The sequence below is a fragment of the Neodiprion pinetum genome, chromosome 7 (assembly GCF_021155775.2).
Source record: "Neodiprion pinetum isolate iyNeoPine1 chromosome 7, iyNeoPine1.2, whole genome shotgun sequence".
NCBI classification, from domain to species: domain Eukaryota; kingdom Metazoa; phylum Arthropoda; class Insecta; order Hymenoptera; family Diprionidae; genus Neodiprion; species Neodiprion pinetum.
In genome coordinates, this window is record NC_060238.1 from 8,833,149 (window position 1) to 8,848,545 (window position 15,397).

The 15,397-nt window shown below is 38.2% G+C and overlaps 1 protein-coding gene across 1 annotated transcript in view; it reads right to left on the reverse strand.

The window, feature by feature from the left end:
* kl-2 (dynein heavy chain 2, axonemal kl-2) overlaps positions 1-15,397 on the reverse strand; it is a 1,019,064-nt gene that overhangs the window by 171,321 nt on the left and 832,346 nt on the right. Inside the window, exons 48-49 of the mRNA XM_069137782.1 lie at positions 8,474-8,758; positions 5,136-5,326 (exon numbers count right to left, since the gene is read on the reverse strand). Of these exons, the coding sequence (XP_068993883.1) occupies positions 5,136-5,326; positions 8,474-8,758 (476 nt within the window). The remainder of the gene's footprint in view (positions 1-5,135; positions 5,327-8,473; positions 8,759-15,397) is intronic.

The following is a 15,397-nucleotide window of genomic DNA, read 5'->3' on the forward strand; positions in this document are numbered from 1 at the left end:
AATTAGACAAACATTTTGATTTCGTGTAAGCAGTATGGGCAGTATACCACCAACGTGTCTCTGTGATGAGCTGACGAGCCATGGGGGGAAATTCTGATTTACGAGAAAATTCGGAATGCGGCCAATCAGCTTCGAATTCTATCTTCAACAGTACTGTTCAGTCAGCAACAGTACTGTGGCTCAAATATAAGTATGAATTCCTTCCGTAAATTGGTAACGTCTTCAGCTATTATTTCTTTGTAACCATTCAATTCACTATAAAGGTAGAACGATTTATCGAAAGATCCAATTGTACTCCTTTCTATACCACTTTTTCAGCCGCTGGCAATTTCAAAAAGCACAGTTACATTTTGTTGGAATGTATCCGTGACAACCATCGCGCCAACTCGCCACTTGCATGTATTTCAGTTTTTCCGATGGTGGGGGAAGGATGTGCAAATCTTTCACGTTCATCACTTGTCTTACGCCGTCGAAGATTTTTTCTTTTGATGTATATATAAGATGCATATTTAAAAATCTGTTACACAATATTCTGCACCTCACTGTGAGGTTTCATTTCAAAATTTCACGGTATTCCATGGCAATTGCGTGTTAGCCAAGCATTGGTAGTTTCGAACGGTAGGTCTATACAAACGTGGAGTGGTTAGAAGTGGATACGTGTCTGACCCGATGTGTTTATGTTGATAGCTCCAAGTTCCTGGGGTATAAGTTTGTTGTCACGGCCGATGAAACTTTAATCATCCATGATTATTTCCATATTGCATGGCTGAAATAATGTTTATTTTTCCTGTGTGGATATTGACGAAAGCTTGACTATATGGCTTCCTGTATGCCCACTTTCATTTCATTAGTGAGAAATATTCATCAAAAAGTGGATTGTAATAAATTTCCAACCCATCAGCGACACTGACTCATAGCTAAAATTTTCCAAGAAAAACATGTAATTCTGGGGTTAATTTTATGCCTTTGACAACTTGGCAGATCTGTTGCACGAAAATTCAAATTTATTAATTTCGCCTTTAGAATACTTCAAGCACAGATTATTCTGAAGTATCGTTTTACGTATTTCTATGAATTGATCCATATCGTGTTTTAGAAAGCTTATGATTCTTTGTGGTAGTACGATTTCAAATTGTTGAAATCCCATTGAGCGCGAGCAGAATACATGAACAATATTTAGTAAGATGAAAATAGTCGAAAATTCCGGTCAGGAAAAGAAGTTTAATGATTTGGAAAACGTAAACATAATAATCGTTTCCGACGTTTCGGCCGACGGAGTAGCGAATTTAGTACTTGAACATTTTGAACAAAAAATTATTTCACATCTTCCTTTCAGTCTCCCCTTTTACTACCGTTACGTAAACGACATTATAACTTGTGTAAAAAACGAAAACCTACAATTCCTTCTGAATAAATTTAACAATTTTCACCCACGTATACAGTTTACAATTGAGTTGGAAAAAGATGGTAAGATCAGTTTTCTTGACACTATGGTGATGAATCATAATGATACTATAATCTTAGATTGGCATCACAAACCAACTTGGTCTGGGAGATATATTCATTTTAATTCTAATCATCCTATAAAACATAAAAAATCTGTCGCCATAGCCTTATTCGATCGCTGCCTTAAAATTTCAAACCCTCAATTTCTCAAAAAAAATCTAAAACTTGTCGAAACAACTCTCATTTCTAATGGCTACCCTTTAAAATTCATTAATGATATCAAAAAATATAGAGTGGATAAAATGTACAACTCGATTGATTGGAATTTAGACTCCAACAATCAAAATAATGTTAAGGACAAATTTAAAAACTCCATCTCTATACCCTACATTAAAAATCTGTCTAGCCAAATCAAAAAAATTTTGAATAACGAGGGCATTGAAATTACTTTTAGAATCTCAAACACTACCAAAATTCCTCTTTTTTCTCATCTTAAATCTGTAACTCCTAATTTAGATAAAATTAACTGTGTGTACAAAATACCATGTTTAGACTGTAGTAAGAGTTATATTGGACAAACGTCACAACATCTAAAAAATAGAATTTCTGACCATCGCTCTAGTATTAAATGCCATGATACTGATAGATGCGCTTTAGCAGAACACTCCTTAAGTCTTGGACATAATTTTGACTTCAACAACTCTATAACCCTAACTACAGAACCGAACTGGTATAAACGTATTATTAAGGATATGATCCATATCTTTAAGAACAAAAGTAACCCTGTCAACAAACGTACTGATATCCAACATCTCAGCCATCTATACTCAAACATTCTCTAGTGTTCAAATTTTGGCGCCTTTGCTTTGATTGGTCATCTGTTTTGAAATCTAGGATATTCGAACATAGATCAATATCACACTTCATTACCATAGATTTACGGACCGATTTCCGCTAATCTTCACTTCCGTCCAAAATGCTGAACTAGCAACACCTAAGCATGAACTGGTCGTCAAATTTTGTGAGTAATCTGTCCAAATTTAGTTGATCTCTTTTTCATTTCAATTCCCACACACTTATTAATTACTCTAGTCGCTTAAATCTCACTTTTGTAAACGTATTTTATTCCTCTCTTTCGCCACCTACAATTCTTTACACTGAACCTCAAATTGTCACTCAAATATGTGTTCAATTGTTTAATTTATCACTTAGTTTTTTACAAAAACAACTTTTCTTATGAACGTACCTTGCTGCTTTTAATGCAGAATTGTTTTTTGAAACATTCTTTTTTGTTAATTATTATAGAAATATTCCTGAAGATGGTCGGCAGGGCCCGGCCGAAACGTCGGAAACGATTATTATGTTTACGTTTTCCAAATCATTAAACTTCTTTTCCTGACCGGAATTTTCGACTATTTTCATCTTCAATCAACCTCCTGGTCACGAACTTCTTGACAAATATTTAGTAACGACGAGTCTTATCCCTGACATGTTATACGCCTCCCTAACTTTCAGGTCCGCTGTTGGTCAATAGAGTTTGCCGGCGGCTAACAAGGTTTATTTTGTTGGTTGTGAGATCCGTCGCATTCGATGAAAGTGTCACAAATTTCAACGGTGAGGGGTACAGGAGTTTGCGGCAAGAAAACAAACAGAACTAGACGATTTGTAGAAAAAGCTCGCGAATTATATATCAATCACACCGTCCACCACAATAAATTCTTACTGTTGCATACTTGTATTCAATCATGACTGATGGTACTACATAAAAATTTCGGTAGATCATCTTCGTTCCTTATCTACTCAAGTGTAACACTTCGTCAAGATGAAAATATGCTTGAGATGAAGTAATTTCAAGGAAAATTTATGGATAATATTCCGAGCCTCCTTCATTGCAATGGCGCTATCATATCCATTAGCTGTCTCCAGCTGATATTTTACTTGATTAAATTGCGACTGCATGCAAAAGAATGTATGCCAAGTATCGTACTATCATTTCAAAACGGTGTCTTCCCCAGGCAATCACTGTCCTGCATTTGCCATCTTGTCCTTCATTTTGCTCCGCCAATCTGTGGCGGACACATTGATCTCCCTATCGATAACCGGTGTAGCTGCTGAAGTCAAAGAATGATTTACCGTAGGAGATCCATGGTAACATTCACCGTCGGTAAAAAGCCGCCCCCTTCTCGCCCTTCATCCAATAGCGAATATCTGATTATCAGATGCCTCTATATTATATATACCGCTGTTCATGAGCAAAATTTTACTTCTCTATCAGTAATACAGAGACAGCATGTGCGACACGCCCAGATTTTGACTCCTCTGTCGGTAACACACTAGCTGCACGTGGAACACGACCAAAGCCTGCTCGCGTGGTAAGGTAGATTGACTTAGACCTGCCCGTATATACCTATTACAACCAAGATTTCAAAATTTCTAGGTTCTAAAAATCATGCCATAACTATATAGACAACTTTTTCATGTCTTGAAAGAGACGCATGTCAGAAAAGGAGATCATGATGTTGAAGTCAAATCATCAGAGCTCAGAGTTTTATGAAATATCATTGCCTGCGCTCACGCATGATCTTACATGGTATTCAATGACTCCTGGGCCATTTAAGTCAAATGAATGAGTTGATTATTTGAAAATGACCACTTTTTCTCTTTTTGATTAAGTATTAATTGAACGGAGTCGACGTCAACCCGGAAGCCCATCGCTGTTTTGTAAAAGGCATGCCTGCACGATATTGGTTCATCTTGTATTCACACAAACTATAAAAAATGTTACTGAATGATCTTTTATTATTGATGTACTATAATTTTTTAAATAATTCGCAGTATTTCAAAGATTGGCACATTTTTTAAATGATTCCAACTTTGCATTAATGGTATTAAGAGAGAAGAACAGAGCAGAAGATAAGAAAATACTGGCCGGGTGAGATACACCGTTAAATTGTATCGCAATGACCGTTAATGACAGAATCCTAAGACAAAAGTGATTAAGTTATAGCGATTGCTGTTTCAAAAATGCGAAAGTTCTTGTCTTTTCAATCTAGGTGCAACTTTTTTCGTGAACGGGATTCGAGTTTGTCTCCTGAATTAATTTAAACGGAATTCACACGAGATAGCACAATCCTTAGTGTTGCGAAGATGCCCTAATATGATTCAGAGCCTAATTGTACCTTCGGTTTTGAATTGGCAGTCTCTATCACTTTGTTATTTCCATTCCAAAATTATGCATGTGCTCTTGCAGTACAATTCAACGATAGTTTCACCTTCCATTTTCTTAAATTATTTTTTCTATTTTACACTCATCACCAATTATACAAAATTATAATCACTCGAAAAAAATTATACAAGTTTTCATCATCGGTGACTGATATTTAAAAGATCTCTAGATCCACAATTAATAAACATTTGTATCGAGCCCAGTGCTCGATTAATCATATACTCGTTATTTGCATAATAGGGCTATACAGAATTGCAAATAAGCACAGAGATTTTCAAGTCGCAGCGTCTTCACGTATTCATCAGATCACAAAATATTTAATATGTCCATTTGTGTGGCACAGACGAACTAGAATGTACTATACCGCTATAATACGCAATTTTTAACAGGATTACGTGTTCCATAATTCGTTGCATAAATACTACTCTAGAAATTAGAAAAGTACTTAATAGAATCAAATTACTCTTTGTATCCTGCTACTAGCTCCAGAAAATTTGTAGAAGTCACGTAGTTATAGCGTTTCATTTCAAGTGACATTCGTTTGGAAAATTGAGATACTGAATCGTGGATCAAGGAGAAGGCTGATGCGATCCCGTCTCGTAATCTCTCTTGCAGAGGGGGTCTTGGTATAGCTGTTGATGACCTTCTAGGTTCCTAGAAATATGCATAAAACGTAGATTTTAAGAATTCAGCTATTTTGTGGCAATCAAAATAATGCCAAATTCCACACGCACGCATAAAACCAAAAAAAAATTAATATCCAAGGCGAACTAAATTCTAATCGTAAATGGGGACAAATTTAATTGAATACAAGCTCTGTGAAGTTCTATTTGCCAGTACTCGAATAGCTTAGTTCAAATTTTCTTCTCGTGTTAAAAGAAATTTCACTCGTGGTAACCAAAATTACATACCTTGAATTGAATATACAGTTGAACCCAATTGAGGTGTTCAACTAGCTTAAAGGGGCACATCTACCTAGCGCGATGGCCGCACGAAAAAAGAGTCGAACTTTGGATGTTTTTCTTCTTATAACGCATAAGAGAAAATGAATTGATTTTTTTCTATGCTTATACGTACACACATTTCGAGCGTGTAAAAAAAGTGGGGAGGGTAGAGGTCATCCAGAAGTTGAATTTTGTAATTAGCTAGCCGAAATTCAAATTGCCGTATGACACTCATTTTAGATTAGCTTTATTACTCAAGCTGAAATTCCGTTGAAATGTGTTTTGTTCAAAAACAACATTTTAAAGCGTTGCTAGTCAATCTTTCCTGTGATGTCAGATTTTTACCATGCCCCCCACATTCGTGCTCTTGTAATCTATAGCAACTTTTAGTTACGCTGGCGAAGTCAGTATGTATATGAATTAATTATGCTGTTTATGGAAGCAAAATCCATTGGAAAATTATTCAAAGATCAAACCTGCTCAAGAATTTCAACGTTTCATCGTGTAAGAAATTATGAGCAGCCTAAATCAAACTTCAACAGATGAGAATGTGGCTGCCGAACACAAAAAGAACTTTGAGGATACGATTCAAAAATTCGATCACGAGAAGTTATAATTTTTTGTTGGTAGTGGTGAATTTTTCATTGATTCGACTCAATCGAAACATTCTACGACTAAAATCAAATCATTGTCCAAGAAATTGGATATTTTTTGCACTCCGTCAAATGTATAAATACTTACTTTATCTAATTAAAATTTCATTTAATTCAACTCTACGACTGTGAACTGGATGGACTTTTGTAAAAATAATGGAGCATTTTTTTGGGTGTTAAATTGAGGTGATATGTAAACCAGATTTGAATACTCTGACGTATATGGTCTCGTCCATCTAACTCACCCTCAAACCTCATAAACTTTGATTTTATTATCTTTGGATATATTGTTGTATTGGGTCGGAAAAATGATTGCATTCTTTCGGACACGAAATGCACTACGGAGGAAATTGATGTCATTGTGTCTTTTTTGTCATTAATCGCTAATCATCAAATGTCGAAAGCTGCTCGTTAAGCGGAAAAAAAGAAAATTTTCGAGATTTAAACAATTGATTGAAATAAACAAGGTGAAGGATATTGTTGTATTTAAAATCAAATAATCTTTGTTTCAGATTCAATACATGGCGTATTTCATTTCTGGTGAACCACTTTCACACCCGTAGTCACGGAATTTAACGCTCATCCAAGAATAGGTTCCCAGTCATTATTGACGAAATAAACCCCTGTTGATAATGCATTTATTATATCTATTTATTGTGGTGTTTTATTCTTCTGGCTGACAGGCCAAGAGACCTCGTCGCCGCCTCCTTCTCATTGTTTGGTAAAATCCTCGAGATTCAGCGTGTTTGCTCGGTGAAAGTCCGCCGAGTATTAATGATTCTCAGACTGATGGTGATACTCGGGCGCTCTATTTTATGCCCGGTTGTGATAAGTCGAACTTGTGATTGGTCGAACTACCATGCAATTATTATTGAAGCGATTTATCGGGTTCACGTCGACAAAAGAGTCTATTGTTATCATACCTCGAATTCAAATCTGCCGCTATAAGCTGCTTGGAAACGGTATCGACAAGGAGTCAGTGACGAATTCGAAAGAATTACGGAGTAGTGGAGTGTCGCCAATTTCAAACGAAGGATATCTCGGCTGCAGATGGGGAGCCAACGTAGATCGCTGCCGTGATGTAGTCCAAGGTGGAAGGAAATCGCGCTAGAGGCCGGTGAGGCATAGCCTTTGTCCGCTTCTTCCTCATACGCTACTCGTTATGAAAATCAGCGCTTCAATTAGTGACGAGGAATGACCTCACCCTGATTAGCACCGGAACACCGAAGATTTCCGTAAGCAACGAAACTACGATGTATCGATGAACTCTGCATTGAAATGTTCCATCAGGTGCCGGTCAGACAGCACCGGAGGCAAAATTGATTTAAAATCGATTGTTATCAATTCTTGTAACGCATAACGTCCCGTAAGAGGTGGCGCAAAAAGATCCGTGTTGAGGTAGGTCAATAGATTTTGAATGACTATCATTTTGGCGTTTCGTGGAGCTTGATCATACTGCCAGTTGCAAGCTTCCTGAATCGTCTTCACGACGATTTCGGATATCAATTAAAATAAATGAAATATGAAAATTAAATATTCCGAACCCGCAATTGAACCGTTGAATTTCACCTGAACGTGAAATATGCTTCAGGTTTGTACCGGTCATTAGGAGTCTAAGACTCTAAGCCTGCTAGCATACAAAAAGATTCACTGGTTTTTGGCTTTATGCATGAAAGACCAACACGGAATCAAGCATGTGAGGTAGAATATATACATATTATTAACTTTACGAATCAACGGGATATCCGTAATAATAACACCATTGTTTTTTTCAGCAGCCAGAGACATATTAGACTTTCATCGTTTAAAACAATCATAGAAAGTCTTTATGATGTATATCAATATACTAAAATGAAACGAAATCTAAGATCGTGAGGTTTGAAGGTGGACCGGCTAGACGACGATAGACCTGAATACAGGGTGTCACCTCATGTTTTGAGAATGGAAAGAGCTTTGTCGTCGAGAAGTTACGCATAAAATTCATAGAACTGTATACATCTCAACAAACTTGATCATATTAGAATGCTACTGATTTTGAGAAATTCTGTAGCCTCTCTACTTGTTTAAAGGAGTAAGCCTCGAGTCAAGCCCCACCCATTCTCGACACATTAAAGGACTCGCTCTTTGAAGGTATAACAACATATGTTACTTCAGCTAATTGTCAGATATGCTTAAAAAATTGATAAAATATTTCTTATTACCACTCTGTCCTCGCCAGTGATGGTACGGATGAGGTTGAAGTTTTTTAGAAATTTGTTGGCAACTTCAAGTAATGCATCTCTGGGCCATTCAAGGAACCAATCGATAGTAGTACAATTGATCAGAGATGGGTATTGCCGTAATCTATTTCTGAATGCACTGCCAATTGGGCTCATACATAAGATAATATGCATATTGGCTCGTACTCTCTCAATCAGATACAAATATACAGCTTCAGTCGTTGGCAGGTAACCAGCTTTTATCGCCTCCTTTGAAAGTCTGCTCTTAATCTGAAATTATAGGGGATATACTGAATTATTAACTTGCAAAAATTGCAGGCAAATCGTGACAGAATTTGAGTTTCTTAAATGATGGATATGCTTAAAACGTGAATTAAATTATTGCTGCTTAACCTTTGTGCATAATGAAGAATTAGAATTTTCGACCTCGTTAATGATGAAGTGGTAAATATTGGTGAACGGTCAGTAAGTGCGTTACATAAAATTTCGTTAACGTTTCGGCCCGAGTAAGGGCCCTCCTCAGAACAAATCAATTATTTATTTAACTGCCAAGAACATAGAATTCAATAGTTCGGAAGGTTAGATCAATGGATATCACAATATTAAGAATTATTATCCATTGCACATTGGAAAGTAACATTCCAAATATCTATTCTAATTAACAAATGTATGTAAAAAATTAAGGGAAAGTTTACCTTGTATAAAAAGATCAGCGATTGAAAACATTAGTCAGGAATCATAAAATTCAAAAAGGAGAGAAATGGTTCTTCGGATTAGGTGATCAAAGACCATTGACAGCTGCTCCAATCGATAAACAATGTAGATTATATAAATTATTCACACTTATGAAATAAATTAGCGGTGAGATATTTCGGAAAGTAAAAGGTCATAAAGTTAAAAAAAATAGATGTCGACAACCATTGTAAATTGGTATCCTCATCTCCCAGTTCTCCATATCAAAAATAACTGAGTGAACTGTTGAACGTAGATAGAAACAATACTTGGGTGAATTACCGGTAACCCTGAGAGAAGAGAAACTGGGATAGCATGAAATAGGAAACAATAGCAGAGTGGGAAACTCAAAGGATGTACAACTTAGAGCTAGACATTGTGTGATATGTGGTCAGTAATAAGGGATTTGTAGACATAACTCAGGTGTTCGACATCTTGTCTAAGGTTGACAGAATTTGAATGTCCTACAATGTTGCATATCTCTAGTAATAGGCGTTTAGAGTAGAACCGTATATGAAGAACATAACTACTACAAACGCCTATTACTACAGATGTGCAACATTGTAGGACATTCAAATTCTGTCAACCTTAGACGAGATGTCGAATACCTGAGTAATGTCTACAAATCCCTTATTACTGACCACATATCACACAATATCCAGCTCTAATTTGTACATCCATTGAGTTTCCCACTCTGCTATTACTTCCTATTTCATGCTATCCCAGTTTCCCTTCTTTCAGGGCTACCGGTAATTTGCCCAAGTGTTGTTTTTATTTATGTTCAACAGTTAACTCAATTATTTTTGATATAGAGAACTGGGAGATGAGGATACCAATTTAACATGGTTGTCGGCATCTTTTTTTTCAACTTTGAGACCTTTTGCTTTCCGGAATATCTCACCGCTAATTCATTTAATAAGTGTAAATAATTCATATAACCTACATTGTTTATCGATTGGAGCAGCTGTCAATGGTCTTCGATCACCTAATCCGAAGAACCATCTCTCTCTTTTTTGAATTTTATAAATCCTGATTAGTGTTTTTAATCTCTGATCTTCTTATACAAGGTAAACTTTCCATTAATTGTTTATAAACTGTAACGTGGCATTTCTTTTATGCATGCATGCTACAAGGTGCTCCCTGAACCTTGGGCGGAACCCAGAGATAAGGGCTTCAGGGATCGGGTGCGAAGTAATTGTAGAGGGGCGCCGGAACTGGAATCACGCATCCGAGCTTCGACAGGACCGTAATGGCGAATCGTGATCGAGATATTGCAGGTCCTTTTTTTCATTCCTTTTTTTTTGGTGAGAATATCAGCCACAGGCTAGCGGCCAGCTCCGTCACTGAGGATATTTCGGCGAGGTCAAACAGCGACGATCTTGCGGGAAAGACGCCGAGGCTGCGGAGGGGGAGCCAACGCAGGCAGAACCCTGCAGCGCGGGAACCCAAGGTGGACGCGATTCCCGCTGGCGGCCGGCGCGCCGCAGCTTCCCCCGGTCACCCCGCCTACATCGGATACAGGCAGCCGCGAGACCGTCCAGCGACGAGGGAGCACCACCCCGGCCAACTCAGGGACACCATAAAGCTGCACGGACGACGACATCGCGATCTAGCCTTAAATTCTGCGCCGCGAAGCGACGACAGGTGCGCGCCAAGTCGCGCAATCTCCGAAATCGAAATCAAACGGATCGATTGTTGCGCATTCTTAGGGTTATGACTTAACGAAGGGAATAGCCTGACGAGATCGGCGTTACGACCGATCGGCCATTGAGGACTCACTCTAGTTCTAGCGATTGACCAAGGCGGTGTCACCTTTTAAGATTTGAGTTGACTTTGAATTTCGTTTTCTTTTTTTTTTTGTTTGGATAAATTTTGGGTGTTGTTGCGAAGGACGACGGCCGTCACCAGTCACGAGGGGGTTGGAAAGCTTGTGAGCTGGATGTGGAGCGGTACGCGCTGTTAATATTCTCGCGAAAGAATATCGAGAGTCACTAAATAACGGCTTGCCGAGGAACGGATAGCCATCGAGGATTGACTTTATCGAAAGTACTCGAAATTCTTTGGCCGATACCTTTGCTTGGTGACCGTAGCCTGAGTTGCGCGTAATAAAATAGAGCCAATTTTGAGTGACCGAGAAGGTCGAGTAGAGTCACGGGTTTGAGTCGAGGCACTATTGTTTCAAGTTGAGTGTAACCAAATTCCGTTGCACGGGGTTGCGTCGAATCACTTAAGATAGAGTGTCACTTCTCGTGTAGGTCGCGAACTGTTAAAGGGGGAGCGTTCGAACTCGCAAACCGCGTTACGACGTCGCGCAGAAAGTTGAACTCGGATGCGTGGTAATGAGTTGTCCCAAAGTAGGAACAAGAAAATAGTGATTAAGGTAATAATTAAGATTGCGACCCACGCGGCCCGTGCGACCAAATATAGTTTGTTTCTTCTTCCTCGAGCATAGTAGTCAAGGTGGCGATAAGCGTACTCCCTGAGAGGACGATCGCGGTCCGCGCGTCGGGTCAAATTCTGTTTTGGTTTTTGGGGTTATTGTTATTATTAAGGCAGCGACTAGCGCACGTAGGCTTAGAGACCCTCTAGAATTATTAAACTTTTTTTTGGTTGTTTGGTTCTTTTTTTTGGATTTGTTAGACCTAAGTATTTGGCAGTTTGAATCGCGAAGAGCGACTCTGAATTATTCTTTATCTTGTTTTGCATTTGGAATCGCGAAGAGCGACGTTTGGATTATTATTTCTCTTATTTTGTGCTTAAAATTGCGAAGAGCGACTCTTGGATTATTATTTCCCTGGCTTTGTATTTTGCATCGCGAAGAGCGACATTTGGATTATTATTTCTCTTGTTCTGTAGGTTGAATTGCGAAGAGCGACTTTTGAATTATTATTTCTTTTGTTTTGTATTATCGCTAGCTGGAAATATATTATTTTAATTTTGTATTAACTTGATGAAATAACGTGTTGGTGTTGAGTATCTCGCGCTCTCTCTCTATCCAAAAATTACCCCGTCCCTCTCCGCGGTACTGAGCTACCGAGCCTATTCCCACAGTATAGCGCATTAACGATTTCGAGGCGTGTTGATTAGGCCAGGCGCCCAACAAAATTTCGCGATATTGTTTTTAGATCCAGGGTACATCGTGGACGCCAAATTATTGTGCGCGCGGTAAGTTCTCGGTCATCTTCTCCGAGTGGCCAAGGCGCGGGAAAAATCCACGTCACAATACATTTGTTAGTTAGAATAGATATTTGGAATGTTACTTTCCAATGTGAAATGGATAATAATTCTTGATATTGTGGTATCCATTGATCTCACCTTCCTAACTGTTGAATTCTATGTTCTTGGCAGTTAAATAAATAATTGATTCGTTCTGAGGAGGACCCCTACTCGGATCGAAATGTTGATGAAATTTTATGTAACGCACTCACTGACCGTTCACCAACATTCACCACTTTTTTATGTATGATGTATACTGAAATTTCGTAGTCCAGGGCTCTTAAGTGAATGACGCATTGCCGGCAGATAGCAACCAAAATTATATGATGGATTCATTGCCTATAGGATAGTAACCATGGGACTATGCGTTTGTTATCACTACCCCGTTTGAATAATCACCGAAGGTGTTTCAAGTGTGGTGTCATGTGAAAAATGAAACGAACTTACCAAAATCCGTCTTATCGCTTTGCGAGGCGTCAATTTAATTCAAAAAATTTTGTAACGTGATCGTTTCGACCACGAAACAAACGGATTTCTAATCTGTATGATGTTCATTCAGCCTAGCTGACCAGAGCGCACCTCTCAACAGAAGTCCGACCATTTCATGAGATATTTCAAATCGATTCAAAGTTTTACGAAAAAATGATACGGTTTCTCGAGAAGACTCTGAAATTCTCACGTGATACAACACCCACAATACTTTCAGTGGCCCTGTGGACTCCGCACATGAAGGTTAGCACACACTGTTGTCAGAAATTAATTTTTATGAAATGTTCTCAAGAATTACATCATGTCCAAAAAATAATCCGAATCGTAACAGTCATTCAAGTTAGGGTCTGGTTGCTTTCAAGATGATAGATTTACGCTAAGTGAACCGCAACCAGCTTCATTAAAACGATGAAATAGTCGAAGGTCTCAATTATTTTAGGATTCGTAATTATTCTTGCCGGTCAAGAGCGTCACTGACCTAAAACTGACCGTAAATTGACCCAACTGACTTACAAGTGGCGTTCGGAAGGCTATGGCCACGTACCTTACCCCTGGCTTGTATCAGAATTCAAAGCGCTTAATCCAAATCCAGTAATATTTGACATTTACCCAATTATTCTCAAGTGGATTAAAATTCTCTTATAATAAAGGTATTTGTTTAATATAGTCAGAACGTTTCGGTAACCGCGGAACACGTTTACGTCGTCTTATTTTCCAGTGGCCATTAGCATTCTTCAGTTATCAAGTTCCTAGAATATTCTCTGTTTTACTGACGCCCTACTCATTTCGTCCTTCTACGCCACGTTATAGTCCTCCGCATCCGCATAAATTGTGTTATCGATCGTTATGAGCGGTCGCTCTCGCTCTCATAATTCGAAAATATAAGTGAGCTCTCTTCTGGAATCGTCAGTTGCCGATCAGCTTTCAGAAAGATACTGCGGACCGACGTTCATCTGTACATTGCTTTTTATCTCGTAACATCTCGGGATTTTGAATTAGCAATCTCTTATCGACTTACTACCTTCGTTCAATTAAATCAATGTGTTATATTGAGTACAATACATCAGGCTTCACTTTGCATTCATATTCTAGTCATCTTAGTCAAAATAAGGTGAGAATCACGGAATTCCAAGCTACCCAGCTGTATACTTGTATAAACTTTTATTTCGACATCCTAAAACTTGTCTCAAAACCTACATATTGTAAGGTGTCCGCGTCTGTCAAAAATTAAGGTCCAAGGTCACAAAAATCGATTTGTTGGACATTTTTTGCAAATATCTCGTTTCCTTTGGCGTTTACGCTATTTGTATTTTTCATCAATATTATAGAAGATAAAATTCTCTTCAACTTTTGTCTCAAAAGTTTTTCATACGTTGAATCGTTTTCGAGATAGAGGGCAGTGAGCGCGCAGTGTTTAACTATGTAGCGTATCATTTAAGGTCAACCGGTAGTCCCGATCAAAAACACGCCTCATAAAGTTTATAAATTATTGAGAAATATATAATTATTAATAATTTTGATTTTTTTTCAAATATTACATTATAATTAATAACTTTTTTCATTAATTAATAAACTATCTGTTCTGTTGATATATGCAAAGATCATGAGAAATATACAAATGTACAATGCGTGTGAAAGTATAGATGTCACTTATACATAGGTAATAAACGACTGTAAGCGAACGATTGAAGTAGTCTGTCGAGTGAGTCAGAACTGACCGGGTTGTCTTGGATTAGACGGGACTCAGTAACTGAGTGTATTGTATTGAGCACGTGTATATTTATTCCACGCACCTATTGTATTACAACGTTTTATTTTGTACCTTTATCTTTACTTGATTACTCTGTAATAAACGTTAATTGTAACAATGAACAGTTTATCCATTCCTACTCTCACCAAACACCAGTATTAAATATCAGGTTATGGGCCCAGGTGACGCGTCTAGAACATTCTGGTGTGCTCTTTCGCTGTTTGGGAGTGTAGTGTAAAAGTTTACTCGAGTAAGAGAGTGCGGAAAAGTAAAGTTAAAAGTTTTTTTTTTGTGTTTTTCGAAAGAGAACAGTACCAGAGGGTAGATCGTCGATTGTCACTGGATTGTGGAAGAAGCACGATGATGAATATGGCGTCAACGTTTCATATTGAGACCCTAGTTGGTGAGAATTATAACACGTGGAAGGTTCAGATGAGGTCGGTGCTTAAAGAAGCAGACCTCTGGGATCACATAGAAGATCCGAATACAGTGAGACCCACGGTAACGGCAGAAAATTATAATAAGTGGGTAAAAGCTGATTCAAAAGCAGAGGCTAAAATTACGTTGTCGATTTGCAAGAGTAATTACGCAGCGGTGGATGGCCTGGGATCAGCACGTGAACTTTGGGAAAAACTGCAGAATCTACATCAGCTGAAAGGCCCAGCAAGGAAAGCATCCCTATTGAAAAGGATCATCCTAACTAAATTGCCTGAGGGTGGGGA